Source organism: Aspergillus ambiguus, assembly GCF_047715705.1.
Source record: "Aspergillus ambiguus strain CBS 117.58 unplaced genomic scaffold BDV59scaffold_3, whole genome shotgun sequence".
Classification (NCBI taxonomy): domain Eukaryota; kingdom Fungi; phylum Ascomycota; class Eurotiomycetes; order Eurotiales; family Aspergillaceae; genus Aspergillus; species Aspergillus ambiguus.
Window position 1 is genome coordinate 1,270,810 of NW_027395516.1, and position 24,547 is coordinate 1,295,356.

A 24,547-nucleotide genomic window follows, 5' to 3' on the forward strand; every position below is an offset into this window, starting at 1 on the left:
TTCAATATAAAGTTCCAATAAGCAAAAATTACCAATAAATAGCCCCTAATACCTACCATAGATCATCCTACCAGGCGATATCGCGAATCGGAAACGATACGATACACCAGCATTACGCGGGGAGACCAATGAAAATCATCTCCAATTTTTCCCAGCGGCGGCCAACTTTTCTTCCTTGAAGGACAGACAATCAACTTATCCACCGTCTCCAGGACAGGGGGATGTGGAGATACAGTCATAGACTCTGTTCACCTTTGAGTCGCAGCTCTGAGAATCTCTTTTTCAGACGGTCCGTCCATATCTCTCGTTCGCAACTTGCCCACCTTGATCCAGCGACGCCGAAAATCATGTCCGGCCCGGACGCAACGCCAGTGCCTACGGGCCAGCCTGATTATTCGACATGGAGCCCGTCGAGCCTGATTGCTCGGATCACCGAGCTCGAGCGCCAGCTGCATTCGCGCACCTCCGAATACGCCTCTATACCTGCGAACGAGCCGGCGTCGCACGTCACTGCGCCAGACTCAACTACGGCAGAGACAGCGACGAGCCCGTCACGCGCAGTACCGCATAAGAGACAGAAAACTGTTGATGTGGATGACATTACGCATACTCGCGCGCCGAACAAACCCCCCAAGACGGCCCGGGAAATGGATCCTTCCAAGTACCATACCCGGTTCATCGCGCTGAAGTTTGCCTATCTGGGCCAGCGCTACAATGGGCTCGAGCATGCGAATGGGAATGTCACGCCGCTGCCGACTATCGAGGAGGAGCTGTGGAAGGCCCTTCGGAAAACTCGCCTGATCTTTCCAACGGGCGCGACGGCCGACGATTTGCGCGAGTTCCAGGAGCCTAGAGTGCTGAAGCCATACTCGATCAACTGGGAGGGCTGTGATTACTCAAAAGCCGGTCGGACTGACCGGGGTGTGAGTGCATTCGGACAGGTCGTCGGTATACGGGTGCGGAGCGCACGGCCGAAGAACAAGAAGGTTGCTCCTACGGATTCCAGTCCGGATACGCATATGCAGGATGGAGATGAGAATGCTTCGGCGGACAAACCAGCCGACGGCGGTTGGGATGATATTGCAGATGAACTACCCTACATAAACTTGCTGAATAGAGTCCTCCCAGAGGATATCCGGGTTCTCGCATGGTGTCCGCATCCACCGGAGGGGTTCGACGCTCGCTTCTCGTGCCGCGAACGTCAATACAAATATTTCTTCACGCAGCCTGCTTTCTCTCCCACACCTGGCCCTGGTGGTTTTGCGCCACGCGCGAACGACAAGTCCGGTACCGTCCCTAAGTATAGGGAGGGCTGGCTAGATATTGACGCGATGCGCGAAGCGGCGCGAATGTTCGTGGGGAGGCACGACTTCCGGAACTTCTGCAAATTGGACACCAGCAAGCAGATCGAAAATTTCGAGAGAATTATCTATCACTCGGACATTGAGCTGGTTGATCCTAGATCTACCCCGTTGGGCTATGTGGTTCAGCCAGGGTTCAAGGCTTTGGAAGATGCTTCTGCAGAACAGAGTTCTGATTCTTCAGCGGCCACTGTGCCTGCTGCATCCCAGGTTTATGTATTCTCTCTGCAGGGCTCTGCGTTTCTATGGCACCAGGTTCGACACATGGTCAGTGTGCTCTTCTTGGTCGGACAAGGCCTCGAGTCACCCTCCATTGTGTCTGAGTTGTTGAACGTATCGAAGAACCCACGCAAGCCAGGATATGAAATGGCTTCTGATGCTCCGCTTGTTCTCTGGGACTGTATATTCCCCAACGAGGAAAGCGGGAGCCGTGAGGATGCTTTGGAATGGATCTACGCCGGCGATCCCAGACAGACGAAGACCCAGCTTGGCAAAGGCAGTGGCAAGTTCGGGCTTGGAGGCGTGGTTGATAATCTTTGGTCCGTCTGGAGGCAACGCAAGATAGACGAGATCCTCGCGGGTTCACTGCTGGACTTGGCGATTAGCCAAGGGGATCAAAACATTGGAAAGAGCGAATTTGCGGCCTCTGATATAAAAACCAGGGGACAAAAGGTCTTCTACGGTGCAAATGAAGCCCGGACCGGAGGTCCATACATTCCCATCATGGAAAAGAGAAAGATGGATCCGGTGGAGGTGCAGAATGCCAGATGGCTCGCTGCGAAACAACGAAAAACCGCCAATGCGGAGAATAGCATGGAGACATGAATAGGTGGAACGAAATAGGATTGTATATACTCACTCAATAGATGGTCGTGAAGAAACCCCATTCAGGTAGATCAAATCTTTTAGCACAGGACTCACGATTTGGAGTCATAAAGACAGTGTCGTGAGCCTCTCCACACTTCCTCCAGAATAGCCCGACCAGGTAGAAGTTTCTGTTCCAATGTAGTTTAGACATGAGCATTGCGCGTTATAATAGGATGGTTGGGCTGTACTCACAGGGAAAACGACGACGACTTCACCCTCGCCTTCCACGATGACAGCTAGATAGAATCGAACCTCAAATCCTTTGAATGCCTCATGTATCACAATGTCCTGTATTTGTGTGGTGGGAATAAATCGCGTCGAGGCTTTGGAGAGGTAGGTGGCCGAGGAGGTAGAGGTCTGAATGCCGAGTCCGCGGATAACAAGCAGCGATTCTTCTATAGAAACCGGACAGTGAGAAAGAATTCGACTATTTAGTGCGACAGAAAATCGAAGCTTAAACGAACCTGTGTATCCTTTCCTGAAGACACCATAGACCACTATTGTACTGACCAGCGCAATAGCCCACGTGGTGTACGTATCCGCGATGCGACAGGCGTACGCTCCTGCAGGGCTTGCCCACACAGCAGGCCAACGGACGAACAAGCCATCTTGATTGAAAAAGGAATGACGAAGTTCTGCGAAGTTGACAAATATCACGAGTGCGAAGACTATTGCGCGCAGGAGGATTTGGAAGTAGAATAGGATCTTGGCCGGAGTGCTGCTGTGCCTGGAGGCATTGGAAACGGTAAACGACACAGTCGTGGGGGATGGACGGCGTGAGATGAGGCGGCCCGGCATTGGATTGGTTTCTACGATACCCGGCGTGTCAATGGCTTCATGGAGGGGATCGTAACAGTATTAATCGTGGGCGCGACTGAGGTAGATGGAGAGATTCCGATTCCCCTACGGACTTGGTGATCCGTCGCATACCCAGCATTGATTACATAATATACATACACATACAGTGTGCATAACTTGTTCACCTCAATCGAAGAAAGGGAATAGTTACGTTTCTACCCTCGACGGAGCATCTGCCAAGATTTTTCACGATTCTCAATTCTCAGAAGACTGCTCCAGCCCCTTGGAGCCTCACCTCGCTTCGAGCAAGTGGCGCACTATGCTCATTTCCACATTGGCTATGAATAGCACCGAATCTCACCTGAACCACTCAAAAGATCCACCGGACCCTGAAAAACATCACTCCTCCAGATAGTTGGTCGCATAGCGATCATTGTTCAAAATTTGTTTGGTTTTGTTATGGATTTAGGTGTGCATGATGTGATTTTCCCGGCCGTCGCAGATGTAGACATGCGATTCTATCTTCAAAGTCTAGATCTTGTCGTGGTCTAGATCAAAATCAAACCCAATTTTCGATAGTAGCCAAAGCTAATACTAGTGAGACATAGATCCTCCTGTTGACTCGTTATAAAACGGCGATGGGCCCCCGATATCAGCTACATACTACTCTTTGTCCTCGCTCGTTCAGATTTTTCTATCTCTACCTACGTAGTACTTAGGCACTTCTCTTGTCATTCGTTAATAGTCTCTCTGTAAGTAACTAAACCCTCTTAATGTCGGGTTTCATGCGTACTGACCTGGTTATAGCTTCAGTATGAAGCTTTCCACCCTCGCTCTCTACGGAATCCTGGCATCGGCCGTCCACGCTCGAACCGATCTCGAGGGCTGCACCAAGTCCGAAACCGTCAACCAGTGGAACGAAGCCAGCATGATCTGGTATGTCCCGGATACTGGAGAAATCTGTGATTTTCCAGACTGCGGTGGTGGTCGAGCACCCCCGAAAACTGACAACCCTGCCTGTCCCCTGTACACTGGCACCGCTACCTACGAGCCCAGTTATCTTCCAGGATATGGGCCAGGTGCTACCGCGACCGCGAAAACCGTGGCGGAAACGGCATCTATCACGAAGGATAAACACTCATTATCTACGAAGACCGCGGAGTCGTCCGAATCTCAGGCGGCCATGAAGATTACCACTAAGCCGGCCGCCGGCACTGCTGTTTCTACTGGCCCTTCGACGCTTAAGACAACCGCGGCGAATAATTCTTCTACGAGTTCTGCTTCTGTGACAGGCACAGCTGCCTCATCTTCTCAGACCGGTAATGCGGCGAGTTCTATTGTGTATAACACCTGCGGTGGCTTGATTGTTGCGATGGCTCTGGCTGTTTTGGTCCTTTAGGACGGGGTTTGAAGTTGACTTGGATAAATGAGCCATCCAATGTATTCATTCCATGTTTCAGAACTACTGAGATATAATGGTTAAACATGGCATATGGGGTTGACTAAAATCAATTCTCCAAGTTTAGGAAGTAAGAGATCCCTCCACTCAAGGCTGCTGCTATCACACTTCCATGATCTTCGTCCGCATACGCCCTTTTCTCGACGCTACACAGTCGACTACTCTCAGCAAGTCTAGTATACACCTCGCAGCAATTATATGCCATGCGGCGTAATGCGGCGCCCCGTTTGCGCTGCTCAAATTGCTCTGGTGTCTCGTCGCGTTGGCGCACAGGGAACTGCTCTAGAGATCCGTACGAAAGCCAAAGAGCGAGGTTATGAGACGTACTCGGCTTCTGATAGAATTCTTCCTCTTCAGAAAGAATAAACCGGTCGTTCCACCAAATGGAGGGGCTAGCCGCGAGGTACGTATCGAACAAGGCGGGTTGGGTGAAGAGAGTGTGGAGGACAAACAGGCCACCGTATGAGTGACCGAATAACGCTGTCCGAGAGACCCGCACGTTAGGAAATACAACAGAGTGCAACAGAGGCCTGATAACTTCTGTTATAAGATCTATGAGCTGATCTGCGCCCCCATGTGGTTGGGGCCTAGGTTGGCCATCGGGACCGGCAGGAGGAGTGTAATGATCACTGGGAGGTGTCAAATCGAAAGCCCGGCGGGGACTGAAGACGAAGTCTCGGAGTGGATAGCCAATTCCGACTACTATAGTACCTGGTTCCGGAAGATTGCGCGCTTGACGGCGGCGGACGATGTCTGTGGCAGAGAGGAACACGGCATTACCGTCAACCAGGTACCTAGGGCTTTAGTTCAGCATGATGCAGTGAAAAGACCAAGGCGGAAGTTACAGGATATTAGCTAATGTGGATATTTTTTCCGAATCCCAGCCTAACGGCCAAGATATCTGAACCAGATAGGTATGGTCCTTCTTGTTCGAAACCTCATAGGAGGCAATATTGGGGATAGAGCAGTTCGTTGACTGCGTCCGGGTCCACTCGTCACGCATGCCTGATTTACCCACGATAAATAGCCAAGGATGAACGGATGGGACTCTCCCTGGTTCATCAGTAGTCGGAAAGGAGACTAGGGCTGCGGCGGAATCGCTTCGGGTGAGCTTAGTATGCCTCTCGATCTTGAGTGTGTCTATTAACAACAGCAAGACTGAATCATGAGCTCTTAAGGTGGCTCTCCGATCCTTTCAACTACTGCGGTCATCCGGAAGTTTCCAACGACAACCCCACTCTGCATGTTCCCTCCAGCCAGACTCATCTCCGACAGCGCCACGCTCTGTGCGGACGGTCTTGGCGGCGCTAAGCACGTCTCGGCGAGCATTATCATTATCTGATGGTTTCAACCGATCCAGATTTCGTGGATCAGAAAGTACCGGAGAAACCTCGCTAAAGAGGTGTTACGCTTTTCCGAGACAGGCTACCAGTGGATGCGGTCTTTCCACGCCAGGATCTCCTAGTCTTAGGCAATACGAGGTGGACTGATGCATGATTGATAAGATTGAGTTATTGGCCATAACACTAAGTGTCAAACGGGGCATTCCGCTCGAGCCTTGGTTGCTTTCGCGTCAGCTCCGTCTAGTTCCATGTGCTCTCGGGCTTCCCCCGGCTATCAATCAGTCGATGCACTTATTTTTTTTATTTTCCCTTTTTAGTGACCAGCCGGGATTTGGTGGGTATATCATGAGGTCTCTCCGTCCGTTCTTTTTTCCGCTGAATTTTGTGAACTCGGAGATAATAAAGCGACGGGCAGCATGTCTTCTGTTTCACCGGATTCAATCCGGGAAAGTAATCAAGAGAAAGTGCAAGAACAAATCCATTCTCAGCAGATTGACGTGCTTGCTGCGGATCGCGAGCATGACGCCGAAAGCCTCCAGGATGGAGTCAAAAGGGCTGAGATGCTGCGAAAAGGATGGACCAAACAAGGCTTGATTATTGCCTTTGTAGGGTAAGTCCAGTTACGGAAATAATCTCTAGATGCCCTCATTGACATATTCTTGTTTCCTAGTCTCTTCTTAGCCACATTAGCCATCAATTTTGGGGACTATTCTACACAGGTCTATACGGCATATACCACCAGCTCATTCAAGCAGCATTCAGCCATGAGTGCTGCTCGAGTCGTTATGAATATTACTCGGATCTCTGCCTATCCTATAATTGCTAAGCTTGGTGATGTATGTCTTGTGAAAAAAAAAAAATAAAGAATTCCCGGTTCGCAGTGCTGATCGACTCTAGGTCTTCGGGAGAGCGGAGATGTTTATTCTCTCGATCTTGGCTTCAACACTGGGTTACGTGATTTACGCCGCCTGTGAAAACATTGCCCAATATATGGTATCTATCTCTCTAGATGATGCTCAATCCCGGCTAATGGCTCCAGGTTGCCGGTATATTTGAAGCTGTTGGATCGACCGGTTACGCGCTCACTCAGCAAGTGTTCGTAGCCGACGTTACCAGCCTGATCAACCGAGGCATCTGGTCCACTCTCCCAGACTCGATCACGACTATACCGACACTGTACTTGGGTACAATCGTGGCGGAGCGTATTCTCACCCATTCCACCTGGCGCTGGGGATGGGGCATGTGGGCTATTATTCTTCCGGTCTGCTCAGTGCCATTGATCGGAACGATGCTGATATACCAGCATCGACTCGCATCGAGAACTCCACAGCGCACACCCACAGAGCACAAGAACTCAGGACCATGGTGGAAGAGGGTTTTCAACCTCCTGTGGTTCGAGCTTGATCTTCCTGGAGGCATTCTTCTCATCGCAGGCCTCTCCCTGCTGCTGGTCCCATTATCCTTGACAGGGTCAAATAATAGTGGCGCCTGGCATAAGGGGGCCTTCATCGCCATGCTTGTTCTAGGTGTAGTTTTCCTTATTGCTTTCCTTATATGGGATGCGTGGTTCGCGAAGAAACCTTTCGTGCCATATCGCATGATCAAAAACCGCACCGTGGCGGCGGCATGCATCCTAGGCGCTCTGGATTTCTTTCACTACTCCGTATTTTCCATTTTCTTCCCTAGTTATCTGCAGGTTGCTGCACATTTTGGCCCGGGACAAGCCACTCGTGTTGAGTATGCAAAGCCCCTCAAACCACCAATGTCCCCGAAACTGACGCAACCAATCCTAGTAATTCCCTGCGCGTGGCATTCCAAGTAGCTGGAATATTCGTGGCTTTCTTCATGAAGTACACGAAGAGATCTCAAGTCTGGGTTCTAACTGGTGTGCCCCTCTGCGTCCTCGGTATGGGCGTGCTGCTCTATCTTGTCAATATGGGAGATGGAAATACCGGCAACGAGGCTGCTTTCGTGACCGCAAAATCGCTAATCGGTATCGGCCGTGGCTTCTACCAAACCGCATCACAGGTGTCTGTGCAGGCCGTGGTCTCTAAGCAAGAGGTTTCCGTTGTCACTGCGGTGTTCTTCGCATCAATGAGTATTGGTGGTGCCATTGGTACTAGGTACGCCGTTCCCTCTCTCAAGGCAGTAGGTTCTACGATGGGACTAACCAGGAACTCAGTGTGGCCGGGGCAATTTGGAGAAGTACTCTCCCGCGCAAGCTGCAGCAATACCTACCAGATGAAGCGAAGGACAAAGCAAAAGCCATATTTGGGTCTATTGTTGTGGCTCAGAAGTATGCTCAGGGCAGTCCCATCCGCGATGCCATTGATCGTAGCTACCGTGAGTCGCAACGCCTTCTAGCTGTTGCAGCGCTGGCTGCTCTTGCGCCAATGCTCTTGGTCATGTTCTTCTTGCAGAATGTGAAGCTTGATGAGCGACACGATCTAGCCGAGTCGACTGAGGGGACTGAGAAGAAAATGAGTTTGGAAGCGAAGTAGCAAGAAAGCTTGAATTGCAACAGACGACTATACGGTCAATTAGGCGTGTAGATATAGAGCGAATGCAAATTTCCATAAAGTCCATTTCATGAGCTCGTACTAAAGAATGCTCCTAACAAATAGCGCTGCGTCACTATACCTCCTAAGCTGCACTGTGTGTCTCCCGAACCTCCACATGTGCAGTAACCTGCTTCTTCTCACCATTCTCGTCAATCTGCTCATGAACAGCTGCTGCGACTTCGTTGGCTTTCGTTTTGTCCTCAAATACTGCCTTGGATTAGCTTCCATGTTTTTCTTGCATTGCAAGGCAAACAACTTACAGAACGACAACTCCTCCAGGGTCCGACCTGCGGTCTCAGGGAAGAAGAAGAAAATAAAGACTAGCTCAAATAATAGCCAGCAGCAGTATACCAGAAGCCATTTCCAGGCGATACGGTCAAGACCGACCGGATTCACGTAGGTGGCGAAAAAGGCAGCCCCACGGCCATAAAACTGGAACCAAGAGATACCACGCGAACGGCCAGTGTACGGAAAGAGTTCGACCAAGTAGGCTTTTTGACATCAGCATATACTTGTGGCCTAGAAGATATAGGTACGTACTGTAGGTAAGAGCGTTGTATCCCAAGTTGTAGGCGGGCGAATAGGCGAAAATGAAGAAGATAGTCGAGATAGCAGCACTTTGAGCTTCGGTGGACATAAAGCGTTCCATGGAGATCGTCCACGCAATATAGATACATAACAGGCAGCTTGCGCAAGTGAGATACATCGGTCGACGCTTGAAACGAGGAGCTGTCAAGGCTAGTGCGGTGCCGCAGACAAGACCCCAACAAGCGATGCCGATATTGATCTTAGACTTGACGACGCCGTTGGTGATGCCCACCATATTGAGGAGGTCGCTCAGATAGTACCTTATTGGCAGCAATTAGAGTTGATCGGACATGCGGGGTGTTAGGACGTACGAGATCAGAGTATTGCCAGACCACTGCGTAAACAGCCCGAGAAAAGCCGAAATGAACAGTCGACGACGCATACCAGCAGTGCGGAACATATCCCACCAGGACTGCTTGGACTCTTCGAGTTCGATCTTGATCGTTCGCTCGATTTGAGCAAGTTCAGCCTTAACGACAACAGATTCTCGGTCACCTTCCGCGTGGTACTTCGTGAGGATCTCGTAGGCGTCGTCATAACGGTCCTTACTGATCAGATACCTAGGACTTTCGGGGAGAAACCTATAGCTTCTGTGAGTGTAGGCTCCTTGAAGACAGAGAGAAACCATCCTACATCACCGTCACTATTTGGACCATGGCAGGTGCAATCTGCAACAGAGATGGGATTCGCCAGGCCCAGTCGGATGGAATAGTCACTGTCCCTAGGCCGACTGCCGCAGCGACAATCTGCCCAATGAAGTAGGAAGAATTAAAAAGGGAGGTAAGAATAGGTCTTTCCTTTGGATATCCAAGCTCTCCTAGCAAAGACGAGCCTGCGACGATGCAGAAAGGAATCCCGAAACCGAGAAGCATACGCGCAACAATGTACATGCCAACTCCGCATAATTAGTAATTGAGATCCTATGAGGGGAAGCAATAACCTACCTCCATTGGAAAAGCCCTGTATAAGGGCACCGACCAAGCTCACGCCTGAACCGAACATAATAGTCCATCGCCGACCAACTAACTGGTTGAGCCACGGGACAAACGGCAACGAAAGAATAGCTCCAAGCGAGTATGCAGCTCCAAGGAAACCTTTAAGGTTCGCTTCGATAGCATACTCTGCTTTTCCATCAACTATCTCTCCGGTTGGGTTTCCAAAATCTATATTGCTACAAGGTTAGCTGGATGCAGGAAGAACGAAGCGTGACAGAAGAAAGACGTGCACTTATTCCACGTATACACAATCTGAACGGTGTTGATGATCTGGGAATCAAATCCAGACGTGATCTCAATACCCATGCAAGCTGGAAACAAAACAAAATATAGCCGACGTAGGTTAGGCTTCTTGTACCACGGAGTCCGATCAGTGGCCAGCAAGTTAGCCAACACAGGCTCGGAGAGATTCTCCTCGCGCCGCTTTCCCACCACAACCATGTTGAAAGTGTTATTTTTTATGGCTACAGCAGTGCTGATCCGTGGACCCTGAAGGCGAGACGGAACGAATCATACTTATATCTCCTCCATTTCATCCCTTTTGTCTTCAACAAAGCACAAGGTGCAGGTCAGTCGGCCCAGTCCCAAATGGCCAAGATCCGTTTTACCTTGGAGGTAATGCCCAGACGGCCTGAAGGTTTGCGAGCCGGGTAGAATCCCCGCTAATAGGCTCATGGCTTCATGACCCCACGGGGAAAGCTGAAGGCGGGGAGAAGGCCAGGGCTTTAGCCTCAAGTTTATGACAGTCTAGCAATGACGCTCTGTGATTGTCCAGTAGCCAATCCCACAGGGACCCCTGCTCTGCATCTTAGCCTAAACGGTAGTTAGTCTAATGTAGGGACTTCGGGGAGACTCCCCGTAGACCGAACCAAGCCGTGTAACTAGTGTAGAAGTGAAGGATCAGCGTAAATTTTGTTGCAGGTCTCATGCATTTTGTCCCTCAATATCTTGATACACCTTTTTTTATTATTCTACTCTGGAGTCCCATGCATCAGCCATTCCAACAGAACGCTTAATTCTTTGATTCCACCACCCTCCTTCCCCCAGATCTTCAACCGTTCAATCACGATTCGGACACAATCCGCCCATGCTTGTGGAATGTTCACGTACTCGAACCCAGGTAGCTGCCTCATCTTTGCCCGGAACCCAGCAATCAGGCAAAGAGCATGATTGAAACGGACTCGACAAGCTCCCCATGATCCTGGATGTCGGAAGAACGGCACCTCGGTCTGGATCCGATAAACCGCCAAAAGCAACGCCTCACTTGCCTTGACCCCATAAGGCGCCGCAAGATCTTGGCTTAGAGACGTATGAATGCATAGGTACAGATACGCCCGGCATAGGAGCTCCCGCACTTCGACGTATCGCTCACGAGCCAACTTTTCGAGCTCGCTCTCTTTCTGCCGCGGAGCGGACACGAGAGGCATGTTGAAACGGAGTGTATGAGGAAGACAATCTACCCACTGCTGTAACTGACCTTCCAAGTTGGTTAGTGTCTCTACAAGGACCTTGACCCTCTCCATATCGATATCCGGGGAGAGCACGCGGACGGCATTTCGAGCTCGGTTGAGAAGCCTGCGTAATGAGATCTCAGCCAAGTAGTAGTAGGAAGAAATTGATTCGAGATCTGTAGCCGACGAATTGTAGATTATACCACCAGGACTGTTGTTATATGGCTGTCTCATAGGAAAGCTTGGCAGAGAATAAGGGAAGTCGGAAAGGCTGAGGTCACAAGCCGGAAGATCTGTCAGTTCATATCTGACCTCACTAGGAAGTATTGTTAGCCTAGTAGGACGGGATTTGATATTCATTGATAGTATGTACGATACCATTCGGATTTAAGACATGTCCAGTAGAGCCGTTGCTCCAGACCTAAAACTATTAGTTGCAAGAGATCCGAATAGACGTAGTCACTAACTTTCTTCTTGGGCATTTCTTGTTGTCTTTCCCTCGCGGTGCTTCATGTTATAAGTTTGCCACAACATCGAAGCCGTTCGGAACATCTTCCACCCAGGGATAGGTTCGATATTATACTGATACCAAATACTAGGCGGCTGTTAGAAGTCTCGTTCTTTGGACTGAGGAGCTGCTCACCCAAATAGACAAAGGCATTGTACCCCAAGCAAGGTATCGTCGAGATAAGCTGCTGATATTCGCTTACGTGCCATGGAGAGAAATGTCAATGATTCCTTCATTCGGTGTTCCGGAACCGCCATCGTCACGTACGTAACGGCAGGACTGAATGGTGGTGGTTCATTGTAAGAGACTTCCTGCGTCTCATCTTCGGGATAGTTTCCCCAAATCGCTGCGAGAGCAAACACGAGAAGCACCAGGCAGGAGGAAGCTGACCAATCGATGCCATTCTCTAGCACTCGAGCAATACAGAGGTCAAGCTGGTCAGGGTCAACAATTGGATTCTTGGTCCAGATTTTGGTCATGAAAATTTCTCGCAGTTCAAGCAGTCGCTGAGGGTCTAGCAATGGTAGAGCTGGTACTGTGAGACATTCTGTGATCACTGCGAAAAGAAGAAATGAGTTTGCAATGTCCTACCTGCCTGGAATCTATCTGGCTTCTCCGCATATGCTGTCATAGGGAAAGTCGAGACTGGTTTCTCTCTTGGAAAGATAGGCCAACTGAGGATCATGTCTGACCCGGTAATTGGTGTTCTGAGGGCGTCATTGCGCGATATTGACTCGGGATCTACTTCGTCCACTGGTGATGGCGACGCCTGCTGTGGAGGTTGCCGGTCCACGGAGAGAGTCTCTGAAAGCAGCCGCTCTTGACGTTCTACTGCGTCTAGGATTCTTGTGCCCCATGCCTCTAGACTTTAGGTGAAATTGGTCGTTATTAGACGCCTCGACTAACAGAAATTCTATGGGAAACCGACACTGATATCGCATCCGTCTCCGGATACTCGCACGCTACACCCCGCTGGATACATTTTGAACACACCGGCCGTGCAGAATCGCATCTAGTCTTGCTAAGACGACACGCATCGCACGCTGTGAGCACCCGAGTATGCTTGCGAGGCCTTGCAGAAAGAGCGGTCGAGGAAGCATCCATTCTGCTAGGGCGTAGAGCTGTCGCACATGGGAGGTCCAAGAGTGAAACGTTGAGAAGGCCAAGATAGAACGTTCGTCGTGCATGAGGAGAGATGCGGTGATTGGTGATGAGGCAGACGTCTTGGAGCAGACCATGGCTGAATTATCCCTCCAATCGGGCCAAGATGTTCAATTTAGCCGGTAAATTGAACCCAACCAAGCTGTATTAATTAGAGGCCCCGCCAATACGTGGTCTGATCCACTTGGAATTTGCCTCGGGCCACCACTTCCTGGCTGGATGTTCCAATTAGCACTTCATACATTCCTTTCTCGCTCTTCCACATGTCTTCAATCTCATCCCAAAAACTGGTGGCGTATCTGTCTAATTGGATGTTAACTGATTTCTCCTCCCCCGCCTGCAGGAATACTTTTTCGAATCCATGCAACTCTTTGGTTGCACGCGGGGTAGGTGATTCTGGGGCAGATATGTACAGCTGTAAGACTTCGGCTCCAGCTAATTTTCCTGTATTTTTAATTTGTACTGTGGCGATTGAAGGACTGTCCATGTTGAAGGTTTTTGGTGTGACAGTAGCACTCTGCGAGATTCTGAACGTCGTATATGACAGACCATGTCTATAACATGGTTAGATGAGATTGTACGCGTGACGATTGATTAGTGGAGGCAGGCAAATATGGTCCAACTTACCCAAAGGGAAAAAGCACTTCTCGGCCTGTCTTCTCGTAGAATCGATAACCTGCATAGATGTCCTCTCCGTACAATACCCGACCACCGACGCTGGCGTAGTTCAAGTATGCTGGATTGTGTTTCACATCAGTTGGCCATGACAGAGGTAGCTTTGCGCATGGGTTGAGATTGCCGAAGAGTACATCGGCAATCCCATGACCAGTCTCGTTCCCTCCGTACCATGCCTGAACGATACATCGGGCCTGGTCTGCCCATGGCATAGTAACAGGTGTTCCAGATTGATTCACAATAACCGTTTTATTCGCGGCCGCCTTTAGGACCTTCGATATCAATCGGTCAACTCCTGGTGGCAGGTCCATATGTGTGCGATCAAAACCTTCCGATTCCCAGTCCCTGTTCAGCCCAGTGCAAAGAATGGTATAATCTGCGTCTGTAGCAGCTTTTACGGCATTCTCGATCATTTGGTCCCGGTCCATTCGCAAGCATGCACCCAGATTCGCTGCTCCGCCTCCGAAGTTTACCATTCCCACTGTCTTCATCGTAGTGGTGTTTGCAGACCCGAACTCAATCCGGATTTTGTATGTAGTTCCAGCAACTAGTTCCTTAGATCCGACTTCCTCGATGGTGCCTTTGCCAAAAAACGCAGTCCCCCGCTTTTGGTTCGTGGTGTTATCGATTACCAGCACGTCGTCAATGTATAGATTTGCAGTACCAAAAACACTAAGGCCGAAATCCCAAAGCCCGGAAGCGTCGGGTGTGAAATCACCGATCAACGTGGCCCAAAAAAGTCCTCGGTTGAGTCCCGGTGTATAGTAGTCCATGAATTGGAAGGCTGTAGTAGAGACAGGCTCAGTGCTAAGCAAATGTCGCTCTTTTCCCAGTGGCTCGTTATAGAAATGAATGACGGCATTGCTCAACAGACGGTCAATCACAGGCATCATCCTATGAGCGTACGCACCCGCTTCATAGAGTACATCCGCTCTTGGAAGTACTTCCAAGCAGGCATCGTATAGCGAGACCGAGTAGTAAGGCTCAAGTGAAGCACTGCCACCTCCGGATATAGCTGGAGTCTTCATATGGGATCCAATGAGGGCAATCTTCTTGATATCTTTCGGAAGAGGTAAGATACCTTCGTTCTTGAGGAGAACTATGCTGTTAGCGCACAGTTTGCGATTCAACGCGCGATCCTCTGGGAAATCTCGTCCTTGTTCCACTTCTGATACGTGGGCTTGGCTCGCTTGCTTAACGAACTCCAGCACCTTTCTGGCTCGTGCATCAAGAGTGGACTGCTTGATAAGTCTAGCTTGCATAGCTGATTCAATGTACTTTCCCCTGTACCTGGTGACACCTGGCATCTCCAAATCTAGGCCTGCATTCATGGAGTCAATTGTTGTGTAGGTGCCATACCAATCGCTCATGATCAGAGGATTCCATTTCCACTCGTCGCGGATCAGGTTGAGCATCGTAGGATCCTCAACAACATGCTTCCCATTAATCTTGTTATACGAAGTCATAAGCGCACCAGGCTTCGCATCCCTAGCCACAATCTGGAAGGGTCGTAGGTAAATCTCGCGCAGGGCTCGCTGGGTGACAAGTACGTCAACAGCACGACGCTCGTGTTCTTGGTCATTCCCCACAAAATGCTTGACTGTTGCAATGATCCCTTTGCTTTCACAACCCAGAATGATCGATTTTGCCAGAATTCCAGAGAGGTGCGGGTCTTCGGCAAATGATTCAAACCCCCGGCCTCCGAGAGGGGCTCTCTGCATGTTAATTGTAGGACCCAGCCAACAATGCGCCCCTTTAGCAATGCATTCATCGCCTAGTAGCTTCCCAGCTTGATATATAAGATCTTTGTCCCAAGTCGCACCCAGAGCTGTGCCGCAGGGTAGGCATGCGGCGGGAACTCCTGCAAAAAATTTTGTTCCGCGGATGCCATTAGGACCATCTGTTGCTCGGATCGAAGGGACATTGAACTCGGGAATTGAATGTGTGTGCCAGAAGTCAATCCCTGTATTTTATCAGCTGGCTATACCGCAAAATCAGATGGTTCTCTTCGAGTTTCGGTACCGGATAAAAGAGCGATCTTGTCCTGGTCACTAATGCTCGCTAGGACACAGTCTACATCAAATGTCTCGGCCATAGTGACAGATAGTTGCAGTAAATCAAGAAACAAAAAAGTCCGATATATATATGCCTTTATTCCCTAAAACAAGACTGAACCTGCACAAGCAACAACGGATTCGTATATAAGCACGGGAGAGCGGTTTTCAGACAGGTGTGGATTTCTACGCGCAATTTGGACTTTAAAGCTACGCAGCATAGGAAATTTGTCCGTAACACCTGGGGGCAATTCCCCCGACCTGCCGAGAGACATAGCAACTCTGTTACGGCGGAGACTCCCCGTCTGGTGGAGAGCTGGCGGGAGACCCCGCACCCCAGAGATATCCAGCCCTATTGACGCGGGTGCCCGTCTTGACGGGATACCCTCTACGGTATACCGCCCACATGGGATACTTGTCATGTGTATCCAGTTCGATGGATTAAGTGCTTGTTGTCTCTCCTGTTTCATGTAAATTTCACTTCAGCCTAGACCTGGAGCCATTACACTGCAGGTGACGGCCTTTTAGGATGCGGGGCCCGTTCCAACAAACGTCAGAATCGAGATTGATCAAAGCATGTCGTAGAACTTTCAACTCATTCTGTGGAAAACTTATGGAGTGATATATATATTAGTATATTAGACGCACTCAAGAGGAAGGCTAACAGCCGGCTCTTCAACTGAAATCTTCATTCCAGGTCTGATCACTCCCCCATTTTCAACTGTTGCCATCACCCCTGCCAGTCGGCCTACAATTTTCCGATTGTCATCCCGGACAAGCATTTTCTCTTTTAATCCTGCTTGGAACTTGTCAATCTGAGGGCAAGGGTTTCGCAGCCCCGTCACGATCACCGTTGGCGCATCGGTTCTCTCATCACCGGATGTGGTTGACGTGAACCGAAGCCTTGTCCCGCGACTCAACCTTTTCAGGTCGATGTCCTTTGTTGTCACATTTTCCCCCAAATCCCCTGGTCGAAGTCTAGAAGAGATATTTGTCGCTATTTCGCTGAACAATTCCGCGGGAATAAGGTGAACTTGACGTAGGTTCGGCGGGGGAGGATTTATATGTAGCCGGGACCGGTGCTGCACAGTTGGTCCGAAGTGGGAATCTCCCTCAACTCCTAGCCCTGATATAAGCCTTATCGATGCAACAGGCTTCTTGGAGAAGGAGTGTGTCGGGGAGACGCTAACAGAGACGACGCTTGCGGACTCATTCTCTAAGAATCCAGATTCTCATTTGGGATGTATTAGAGTGGGATTCATAGCTTACCATTGATACTCAATTGATGATAAGATACCTTTTGATCCTCGTTTTCAAAAACATCTTGATTGTCTCTGGGCTTATTCATGCGGCGGTGATGGGGAACTTGGGACTTAGACTCGATTGGGCTGCAGCTGTTCTGCCCAACTTATTCGAAACTAGCTAAGCACCTAGGAATTTAATATGGACACACCAATTATCGGGATAAGGTTCTCTTTATGAGTCACCTCACGTAATCAGCAACCATGTGGTGTTATCTCATCGGAGCTACCAATATGCCAAAATTCCCCAGATACAAGCCCAGAGCACAGTGCACACTGTACTCCTAGTTCCAGGCAGACACCAAATAGTACTGTCGCACGTACATGGCCACGCATGAGAGATGTTCTACTACAGCTATGCCCGCAGTGTAGACAGAAGAGAAGCGCTGTACACATTAGTTGCATTTTAAGCACAGGATTATTTCGGCACTGGAGACACCATTGTCACTTCTTGAATGATATAAATTCTTTGTTCTACATAAACGTAAAATTATAAGGAGGAAATAAAGTGGCTATAGGGCACCATGATAGCATTTGGCCCGGGGCCCATGACTCTAGATTGATTTCGGACGGTAAACTGATCAACATTGAATATTATTCACATTTGAGACTTGCAGAGTAATTTAAGGATTTAAAAATTGCTAACAAACTGTAAGCGTCTCGTGCCGAAGCGCAGCCACTGCAGATTTTATACGCATTTCTATTCGCTGCTTCTTCGGCCTTTCCTGCCGATATTTTCATACCGACTTCTATCTCGCCAAAGTTTGCCTGCATACTAGCTGAGATATACGAGATCTACATAGGTGTATTGGCTACTTTTAATTAATACACATGTGCCAAGGAGAGGGGTGTAGCCATCACATGGTAGAAAGCAACGGGCCTTATGAAGCTTAAGTTGCCAACTCTCTAGGCTCCTCTTGTTATAGTTTGCTCTGTTGGATAACCTTTTGCTTCGTACTTTAACATGGCCACCGTCGTGCAATGGGGAGTAGGCTGCATTGCCATTTGGTTATTCCTCCGAAGTCTGTACCGACTATACTTTCATCCGTTAAGCAAGTTTCCCGGTCCAAAATTGGCTGCAATTACCAGCGGCTATGAGTTTTATTATAATGTGATCAAGCGTGGCATGTTTATATGGGAAGTTGAAAAATTGCACCAGAAATACGGTTCGTCAATCTCACCCGCGAAGCTGTTCCAACCTACTAATGAGTTGTCCAACATAGGACCCATTATACGTATCAACCCGCGAGAAATCCACATCAAGGACCCCGACTACTACGACGAGATATATGCCTCTAGTACTCGGAAACGTGAAAAGGACCCCATAATGGTCGCTCAGTTTGGGCTCGAGGGATCCGCATTCGCCAGTATTTCCCCCGAAACTCATCGTCAGCGCCGGGCGCCACTAGACAAATTCTTCTCCAAGCAGTCCATCACTCGTATGGAGCATATAATTCATCAATGTTTGGGCAAGCTTTCTCAACACCTCCAAGATGCATGCAAGTCTCACAAAGTCGTCAGTCTCGATGCAGGATTTGCTGGGCTGGCGTCCGATGTCATTCATCGATATGCATGGGGATTTAATAGCGGCAACCTTGACGCTGATGACTTCAATGAGCACGTTAGAGATGGGATAAGTGGTCTTTTTCGAATGGCGCATGTGATGTTTTTCTTCCCGGTCCTCCAGATGATTACAAATTCTCTGCCTTTATGGTTACTGGAAAGGCTGAATCCCTTTGCATTCGCAATGGCCAGTCAGAAACGCGATTTGCATAAAAGAGCCGTAGCAGCTCTCCGTGACAGTGGGTCGAAGGCTGACAAAAGCTCAATCATTGATACACTTGCTGGTCCATCCATGCCCCGGCATATGAGAACGCCGGATCGGCTAATGAACGAGGGATTTTCCTTGGTCATTGGAGGGACAGAGACAACAGCTCGATCACTATCCCTTGGCTTCTATCATCTACTGACCAACGAGCCGGTAAGAAGAAAACTGCGAGAAGAGCTACGACAGGTCATGCCTACACCGGATAGTCAGCCAACATGGAGCCAGCTTGAGCAACTACCGTATCTAGTACGTAATTACTTACTAGGCATATTTGTCTTGTGTGCATCTGCTAATTCCATACACAGTCAGGAGTCATTCTCGAATTCTTACGCTTGTCGACAGGGATCTCAAGTCGATCACCACGTATAGCGCCTGCAGAGGCACTTGTATATAAAGGTTATGTAATCCCCCCTGGAGTAAGTTGAGAATATCTTATCATCGGCCCTATAGACATATAGCTAAGGCTCTGCAGACACTGGTCAGCGAGACCAACTATTTTATTCTTATGGATCCAAACATCTTCCCCGATCCTCATGCCTTTGACCCTGAAAGATGGATGCGAGCCGCAGCGAAAGGGGAGCGCTTGGATCGTTACCTCGTCAATTTCTCCAAAGGAAGTCGGATATGTTTAGGGATGAAGTAAGATGACCTCGCTCCGTATCAGGACTTATGACTGACGTACTTGTCTATAGCTTGGCTTATGCAGAACTCTTCCTGGTGACTGCAATGATAATACGACGATTTGATTTAGAACTTTATCGGACCTCAAAGGAGGACATTGACTTTGTGCGCGACTTTGGAACACCCTACCCCGACAACGGAAACTTCAGTATTAGAGCAACTGTTACGAATGTCATCGATCATTAACGAGGTTTCAACGCAATTATACCATAAAATCTGGGCCGTAATTCTATTATATTCAGGTCTTTTGATCCATTCAAATTATCGGGTTTAAATCAGAATGGAAAACAAAAAGTATACCCAAGGGCAGTAAAGTAAAGTCAAAAGAGGACCAATAAGAGAAAGAACGGGTACATGAAAAAGGAGTTTTAGAAAAAGCTTTCCGAGCATCCTAAATAGGACCAACTTTGATCCCACTAAGACTAGTAGGATGAAGATCTGCTCCCGCAGGGCCTGTGAGCTGGGGTATAGGATCATATACATCGGGAAAGAGAGACACAAACAAGAAGTTTTGGCGGGAGAAGTGTGGAGGTTGCTGGAGGAGCAAACACGAAGGGTGCTGCTGCGAATTAACATACTGCAAAACTAAGGGACTTCTTGCGGGGTCACTTTGGAGGGGAGTGTGTTGCTGGAGCGCAGAAGCACCAACGAGAAACTATATGGTTTCAAAGTCAACGCTAATGAATTGCTGAGAGTCCCACCATCAACTGAAGTACAGCCGCTGGTGGAGATATTGTTCATGGACGTGTTCCATCCAAAAGTCAACAACACAGTCAACGACCAATTATGTGAACCACGAGATGGGACCACAGAACTACCTGCCGGCGCACAAAATCAACCACTGTCTGAATCGTATTCTGAGCCTCCTGCTGAGCTCCCTGCTAAGGTTCCCGCTGGATTCTGCTAGTAACCACTAGATCGTAAAGCCTACAACATTGATTTGGTCATATTGTCCTGTAGAGATGAGGATACTATTGCATTATGTGCTTAATAATTTATGTAGGACTATGTTTCAGGATTATACATGTAATATTAACGATAAATACTGGCTTGCATCTGACCCCTTTTTGACCTGTCTGGGAAATCCCCGTCTCTGAAACCAGAACGATATGCAGCTTGTTGGTGATCTCGTGGACTCATGTTTGGAGAACCCGTAGAGAATCATCCTTGCTGTGGTCCCCTCAAGCAGCGACGTGGACAGATAGAGTATCATCGAGTATCGTCCAACGTGCTCGGCATTTCGGCAAGGGTGCGTTCTGTACTGTTGGAATAATCGCCAACCTAATGTTATCACGACGAGCACTGAAGTACATGTTGCAAAATCTGTCAACAATGCTGATAGGACAAAACGGAAAAGATATAAATTCTCTATCACCTCGCTGCCCTATCCGTCTTACCGTCCAATTTTAGATAGCAGAAGAGTATAGTACAGGATACATGAGTCCCCAAGAGGCCTCGACCATACTACTGTTGCCTCTTTCGTATAAATAAACACTAGTCCGTTTTTGGACTAGTTCATGCGCAGGGCCTCCATACAGCATCACGTGCGTCGGGCCCCATCGCGTACAAACCCCCCGAAGCTTACGGACAGCTCACTCCCCATTTACCAAGCGACAGCTACGATGGACGAACGTTCACGGAGTAGGTCTCCGGGTAGGAGATCTGAGCGCGACAGAGATCGACCGAAGAAGTCCGGTGGCTTTCGATGGAAAGACAAACGACGCGACGATAACGACCGACCTGAAGATGAGCGCCGGTTGAATCGAGGATATAGAGAGCGCTCCCCCCGAAGAGAAAGAGAATCCGATCGACGCGACGAACGAGATAGGAATGATGAGCGCCAACCGAGTCGTCCAGAACGGGACGATAAGGAGGAACGGAGAGAGAGAAAGAAAGAGAAGAAGGAAAAGAAGAAGAAAGCGGCTGTGGCAGAGGCCACTGAACCCACGATGGTGGTCTACGTCAATGATCGTCTGGGCACCAAAGCTGCAATCCCTTGTCTTGGATCCGATCCGATTAGTTGGTCATCCGTTTCTGTGTCCATGGGCGCGGGTACTAACTGCTCTTCCAGAGTTGTTTAAGGCGCAAGTTGCGGCGAGGATTGGACGCGAGACCCATGCAAGTCCCTACTCAAAGCAGGAAGTCTCATACGTTACTAACCGGTAGATATAGGAGATTCTACTGAAGCGCCAAGGCGAGCGTCCGTTCAAAGATTTCTTGACATTGGCTGACTATTCCATATCCCATGGTGCTCAGCTTGATTTGTGAGCAGTCTTCCTGACCCTTCGGTGCTCCCCAATCTTTCGAGTTCGATTCTAATCTATTCATTATAGGGAAGTTGGAACTGGTGACTGAGACTGTACTATATGAAGATGCCATGAAACCATGACTCCACCTTATCTTCGTTGGTTTTCTTTCAACTGCGTTTCTCATCCTTTTTTCCCGCGCGAAAAGCCACAGTTTGGGATCTGGACCAGGAGCAAAAGGACATAATCTTTCGTGGGACTACTACTATCTTACGGAGTTTTTCATTTTCACTTCTTTCTGACCGTTTTCCGTTTCCATGTACCTACCGGCCAATGGAGACCATATGGATACCGTTCTTTTCTCTCTTGTAATGCAGCAGGGACGAGGGAGCGCTTTCGTAACGCTGTCTGGCTGACCATTTGCTGCATGCTGTTTTTGTTGATTTCTTTTCTTTTTCTTTTATTTCTCGACGAGAACCACGGATGAGATCGTCAAGTCGTTTTTTTTTTCTCCTCGGCCGTGGGATTATGCGGGGCAGACAGAAACTGGTGCCGGTGCCTTTCCCAGGCAGGCAGGCGGCGGCCACATCCGGAACGGCAGAACCCACGGCAGCCTGAAGCCTCAGGCTGCATGGCGACGGGATCCACTCGGCCCCAAGAGGCACTTTTTTTTTTTCTGGACCTTAAGATTCGCGGCCACTCACACGACCTTCTTTCTTCTCCTCCTTCAATGTCGCCGTGATCCAGTCCATCTGGCTCGTCTCTCAAGTCTCACGCCATGAGGTAGTTTGTCCGTCCCGCTCGTTGTTCTGTCGTTCTCGTCCTCCTTACATCATCCTCCCTGCTGGCGTGCTTCCTCTCACCGGTCCTACCGCCCCTCCAGATTCACCACCGCTTCATCGGATTTTCCTGGTTCCTCTCCGCTTCCGAAACAGCCTCCTCCTTCGATCCTCCTGGACACCCCCAGTTTCCCCAAACAACTCTCTTCTACCCTACAGGCCACCATGGTTCGCAACATCGTCGTTATCGGTGGTACTTCCCACCCGCAACTGACTCAGACCATCTGCAATGTCCTCGGGATTCCTCCCGCGGAGGTGCTCCTCTCGAAATTCTCCGTCGGCGAGACCAGAGTGGAGATTCAGGAATCCGTTCGTGGAAAGGATGTTTACCTCATACAATCTGGCGGTGGAAAGGTGAACGATCACCTGATGGAACTACTCATCACCATCTCTGCCTGCAAAACCGCGTCCGCCAGACGAGTCACCGCGGTTCTTCCATTGTTCCCCTACTCTCGCCAGAGCGATATCCCTTACAACAAGACTGGCGCCCCGCTGGTCAAATCCTCCGAGAAATCCGCCAACACGAATGGCTATACGTTCGAGAGTACTCCATCTACCCCACACCCCGGAAAGGTTGAGAGCGGAAGCCTTCTAAACGGCGTCGACAACCTGCAAAAGAGTCTCGCAAAGGCTCAGATAGAAGATGTCAGCAATGGCAGCCCCGTCAAGCAGCGCCCCGTCAACGGCCTACCCCGCAGTGATACCCTCGATTCCAACAAGTCGGACACGCCTCTTGACGATAGCGCTGTCAAGATCAACAACTTCCAGCCACGACCTGGTTACAAGCAATGGGTCGCTCAAGCCGGTACTTTGGTGGCGGATTTGCTTACTTGCGCGGGTGCGGATCACATTATCACGATGGACCTGCACGATCCTCAATACCAGGGATTCTTTGATATCCCCGTGGACAACCTGTACGGACGTCCACTCCTCAAGAGCTACATCCAGCGGAACATCCCCAACTACAAGCACGCCGTAGTGGTCAGCCCTGATGCTGGTGGTGCCAAGCGAGCTACCGCTATCGCCGATTCGATGGGCATGGAATTTGCCTTGATCCACAAGGTCCGTGTTTGATTGTTTTTTTGCTTTTTTGATCAACCATTTTGACACACCGCAGGAGCGCCGCCCCACAAAGATTACAGACCGACAGAACGCCACCATGATGCTGGTCGGAGATGTCAAAGACCGCACGGCCATCCTCATTGATGACCTTGCGGACACTTCGAATACCATCACTCGGGCTGCGAAGCTTCTGAAGAAAGAGGGTGCTGCCCGCGTCTATGCCTTGGTGACTCACGGAATTCTGAGCGGTGATGCCATTGATCGGATCAATGCTAGCGCTCTCGACAAGGTCGTCGTGACCAACAGTGTTGACCAGGCTGATCACCTGCGACGATGCCCCAAGCTGGAGGTCTTGGAGGTCGGTCATGTCTTTGCCGAGGTAAGTTAAGAACGTGCATACATTAGATCGAAACTTTAATTCTCACACGCTGCAGGCTATCCGTCGTGTCCACCACGGTGAGAGTATCAGTGTCCTGTTCCAATACGACTAACGGTGTTTCGGGAACGACCTTTCCCTTCCACTTTTTTCTATAATTTCTTGCGAATTTATCGCCGAGGATGTTTGAATGAATTTTGAAAAGGAGCGATGAACCAGAACCATCTACTCTGGGGTTTTTCTGTTGGCTATTTCTTTTTTGCTAGACCGTGGTCACGGTGCCGCGTCGCTATATGGGCCGATTTTTTTGAGCATCTCATTGCCTCACTTTCGCATATCTAGTGTTTCTGCATTCGAATCTATCACCTGGGTGTAAGGCAAGAAGCTAGAAAA

General features: G+C 49.4%; 12 protein-coding genes across 12 annotated transcripts; 6 read left to right on the forward strand and 6 right to left on the reverse strand.

Moving 5' to 3' along the window:
• Positions 1 to 347: 347 nt before the first annotated feature.
• Positions 348 to 2,186, forward strand: BDV59DRAFT_191024 (pseudouridine synthase DEG1; the record flags this gene model as incomplete). Its single annotated transcript, XM_073691840.1, has 1 exon — positions 348 to 2,186. One exon carries the CDS (start codon positions 348 to 350, stop codon positions 2,184 to 2,186), a length of 1,839 nt encoding a protein of 612 aa, XP_073552079.1.
• Positions 2,187 to 2,232: 46 nt separating this feature from the next.
• On the reverse strand, positions 2,233 to 3,103 carry BDV59DRAFT_87891 (PIG-H family GPI synthesis protein). Its single transcript, XM_073697261.1, has 3 exons — positions 2,693 to 3,103; positions 2,421 to 2,623; positions 2,233 to 2,356 (listed from the first exon to the last, which is right to left on the reverse strand). The coding sequence occupies exons 1-3, from the start codon at positions 3,024 to 3,026 to the stop codon at positions 2,279 to 2,281; spliced, it is 615 nt and encodes a 204-aa protein (XP_073552080.1). The 5' UTR covers positions 3,027 to 3,103; the 3' UTR covers positions 2,233 to 2,278.
• Positions 3,104 to 3,664: 561 nt separating this feature from the next.
• Positions 3,665 to 4,554, forward strand: BDV59DRAFT_87901 (putative cell surface protein). Its single transcript, XM_073697262.1, has 2 exons — positions 3,665 to 3,778; positions 3,834 to 4,554. Exon 2 carries the CDS (start codon positions 3,841 to 3,843, stop codon positions 4,423 to 4,425), a length of 585 nt encoding a protein of 194 aa, XP_073552081.1. The 5' UTR covers positions 3,665 to 3,778; positions 3,834 to 3,840; the 3' UTR covers positions 4,426 to 4,554.
• On the reverse strand, positions 4,480 to 5,642 carry BDV59DRAFT_87927 (alpha/beta hydrolase). Its single transcript, XM_073697263.1, has 2 exons — positions 5,331 to 5,642; positions 4,480 to 5,279 (listed from the first exon to the last, which is right to left on the reverse strand). Exons 1-2 carry the CDS (start codon positions 5,486 to 5,488, stop codon positions 4,535 to 4,537), a joined length of 903 nt encoding a protein of 300 aa, XP_073552082.1. The 5' UTR covers positions 5,489 to 5,642; the 3' UTR covers positions 4,480 to 4,534.
• Positions 5,643 to 5,668: 26 nt separating this feature from the next.
• On the forward strand, positions 5,669 to 8,405 carry BDV59DRAFT_170309 (major facilitator superfamily domain-containing protein). The gene is made up of 6 exons (XM_073688392.1): positions 5,669 to 6,438; positions 6,499 to 6,664; positions 6,726 to 6,821; positions 6,868 to 7,565; positions 7,622 to 7,951; positions 8,011 to 8,405. The coding sequence occupies exons 1-6, from the start codon at positions 6,245 to 6,247 to the stop codon at positions 8,327 to 8,329; spliced, it is 1,803 nt and encodes a 600-aa protein (XP_073552083.1). The 5' UTR covers positions 5,669 to 6,244; the 3' UTR covers positions 8,330 to 8,405.
• Positions 8,406 to 8,468: 63 nt separating this feature from the next.
• On the reverse strand, positions 8,469 to 10,414 carry BDV59DRAFT_209566 (putative MFS sugar transporter; the record flags this gene model as incomplete). The annotated part of the gene is made up of 7 exons (XM_073695411.1): positions 8,469 to 8,596; positions 8,650 to 8,880; positions 8,930 to 9,237; positions 9,289 to 9,558; positions 9,611 to 9,872; positions 9,922 to 10,148; positions 10,205 to 10,414. Coding segments are annotated over 7 exons (1,633 nt in total), but the record flags the coding sequence as incomplete, so codon positions are not given.
• Positions 10,415 to 10,926: 512 nt separating this feature from the next.
• BDV59DRAFT_170312 (Zn(II)2Cys6 transcription factor) lies at positions 10,927 to 13,146 on the reverse strand. Its single transcript, XM_073688393.1, has 6 exons — positions 12,860 to 13,146; positions 12,523 to 12,797; positions 12,067 to 12,460; positions 11,891 to 12,018; positions 11,802 to 11,844; positions 10,927 to 11,739 (listed from the first exon to the last, which is right to left on the reverse strand). The coding sequence occupies exons 1-6, from the start codon at positions 13,033 to 13,035 to the stop codon at positions 10,944 to 10,946; spliced, it is 1,812 nt and encodes a 603-aa protein (XP_073552085.1). The 5' UTR covers positions 13,036 to 13,146; the 3' UTR covers positions 10,927 to 10,943.
• A 97-nt stretch (positions 13,147 to 13,243) lies between these two features.
• Positions 13,244 to 15,862, reverse strand: BDV59DRAFT_209568 (beta-glucosidase H; the record flags this gene model as incomplete). The annotated part of the gene is made up of 3 exons (XM_073695412.1): positions 13,244 to 13,646; positions 13,720 to 15,730; positions 15,790 to 15,862. The coding sequence occupies 3 exons, from the start codon at positions 15,860 to 15,862 to the stop codon at positions 13,244 to 13,246; spliced, it is 2,487 nt and encodes an 828-aa protein (XP_073552086.1).
• A 417-nt stretch (positions 15,863 to 16,279) lies between these two features.
• Positions 16,280 to 17,245, reverse strand: BDV59DRAFT_170313 (MOSC domain-containing protein). The gene is made up of 2 exons (XM_073688394.1): positions 17,091 to 17,245; positions 16,280 to 17,029 (listed from the first exon to the last, which is right to left on the reverse strand). The coding sequence occupies exons 1-2, from the start codon at positions 17,091 to 17,093 to the stop codon at positions 16,460 to 16,462; spliced, it is 573 nt and encodes a 190-aa protein (XP_073552087.1). The 5' UTR covers positions 17,094 to 17,245; the 3' UTR covers positions 16,280 to 16,459.
• Positions 17,246 to 18,063: 818 nt separating this feature from the next.
• BDV59DRAFT_209569 (cytochrome P450) lies at positions 18,064 to 19,817 on the forward strand (the record flags this gene model as incomplete). The annotated part of the gene is made up of 5 exons (XM_073695413.1): positions 18,064 to 18,288; positions 18,346 to 19,196; positions 19,256 to 19,366; positions 19,423 to 19,589; positions 19,643 to 19,817. Exons 1-5 carry the CDS (start codon positions 18,087 to 18,089, stop codon positions 19,815 to 19,817), a joined length of 1,506 nt encoding a protein of 501 aa, XP_073552088.1. The 5' UTR covers positions 18,064 to 18,086.
• Positions 19,818 to 21,211: 1,394 nt separating this feature from the next.
• Positions 21,212 to 22,321, forward strand: BDV59DRAFT_87989 (ubiquitin-like protein HUB1). Its single transcript, XM_073697264.1, has 4 exons — positions 21,212 to 21,650; positions 21,703 to 21,749; positions 21,804 to 21,895; positions 21,965 to 22,321. Exons 1-4 carry the CDS (start codon positions 21,254 to 21,256, stop codon positions 21,984 to 21,986), a joined length of 558 nt encoding a protein of 185 aa, XP_073552089.1. The 5' UTR covers positions 21,212 to 21,253; the 3' UTR covers positions 21,987 to 22,321.
• Positions 22,322 to 22,421: 100 nt separating this feature from the next.
• BDV59DRAFT_88001 (ribose phosphate diphosphokinase subunit PRS5) lies at positions 22,422 to 24,427 on the forward strand. Its single transcript, XM_073697265.1, has 2 exons — positions 22,422 to 23,778; positions 23,834 to 24,427. Exons 1-2 carry the CDS (start codon positions 22,882 to 22,884, stop codon positions 24,164 to 24,166), a joined length of 1,230 nt encoding a protein of 409 aa, XP_073552090.1. The 5' UTR covers positions 22,422 to 22,881; the 3' UTR covers positions 24,167 to 24,427.
• The last annotated feature ends 120 nt before the right edge of the window (positions 24,428 to 24,547 follow it).

Bases quoted from the DNA above. Each gene is read 5' to 3' on its own strand.
- BDV59DRAFT_87891 (XM_073697261.1), bottom strand. From the start codon at position 3,026: ATGCCGGGCCGCCTCATCTCACGCCGTCCATCCCCCACGACTGTGTCG. The intron at 2,624-2,692 runs GTTCGTTTAAGC...CGGTTTCTATAG, and splicing joins CTTCAGGAAAGGATACACAG to AAGAATCGCTGCTTGTTATC. The intron at 2,357-2,420 runs GTGAGTACAGCC...ACATTGGAACAG, and splicing joins AAGTCGTCGTCGTTTTCCCT to AAACTTCTACCTGGTCGGGC.
- BDV59DRAFT_87901 (XM_073697262.1), top strand. From the start codon at position 3,841: ATGAAGCTTTCCACCCTCGCTCTCTACGGAATCCTGGCATCGGCCGTC.
- BDV59DRAFT_87927 (XM_073697263.1), bottom strand. From the start codon at position 5,488: ATGCGTGACGAGTGGACCCGGACGCAGTCAACGAACTGCTCTATCCCC. The intron at 5,280-5,330 runs GTAACTTCCGCC...CTAAAGCCCTAG, and splicing joins TCCACATTAGCTAATATCCT to GTACCTGGTTGACGGTAATG.
- BDV59DRAFT_170309 (XM_073688392.1), top strand. From the start codon at position 6,245: ATGTCTTCTGTTTCACCGGATTCAATCCGGGAAAGTAATCAAGAGAAA. The intron at 6,439-6,498 runs GTAAGTCCAGTT...CTTGTTTCCTAG, and splicing joins TTGATTATTGCCTTTGTAGG to TCTCTTCTTAGCCACATTAG. The intron at 6,665-6,725 runs GTATGTCTTGTG...GATCGACTCTAG, and splicing joins TAATTGCTAAGCTTGGTGAT to GTCTTCGGGAGAGCGGAGAT.
- BDV59DRAFT_170312 (XM_073688393.1), bottom strand. From the start codon at position 13,035: ATGGATGCTTCCTCGACCGCTCTTTCTGCAAGGCCTCGCAAGCATACT. The intron at 11,845-11,890 runs GTTAGTGACTAC...TAATAGTTTTAG, and splicing joins AAGAAATGCCCAAGAAGAAA to GTCTGGAGCAACGGCTCTAC. The intron at 11,740-11,801 runs GTATCGTACATA...AATACTTCCTAG, and splicing joins ACATGTCTTAAATCCGAATG to TGAGGTCAGATATGAACTGA.
- BDV59DRAFT_87989 (XM_073697264.1), top strand. From the start codon at position 21,254: ATGGACGAACGTTCACGGAGTAGGTCTCCGGGTAGGAGATCTGAGCGC. The intron at 21,651-21,702 runs GTTGGTCATCCG...CTGCTCTTCCAG, and splicing joins TCTTGGATCCGATCCGATTA to AGTTGTTTAAGGCGCAAGTT. The intron at 21,896-21,964 runs GTGAGCAGTCTT...TATTCATTATAG, and splicing joins CATGGTGCTCAGCTTGATTT to GGAAGTTGGAACTGGTGACT.
- BDV59DRAFT_88001 (XM_073697265.1), top strand. From the start codon at position 22,882: ATGGTTCGCAACATCGTCGTTATCGGTGGTACTTCCCACCCGCAACTG. The intron at 23,779-23,833 runs GTCCGTGTTTGA...GACACACCGCAG, and splicing joins AATTTGCCTTGATCCACAAG to GAGCGCCGCCCCACAAAGAT.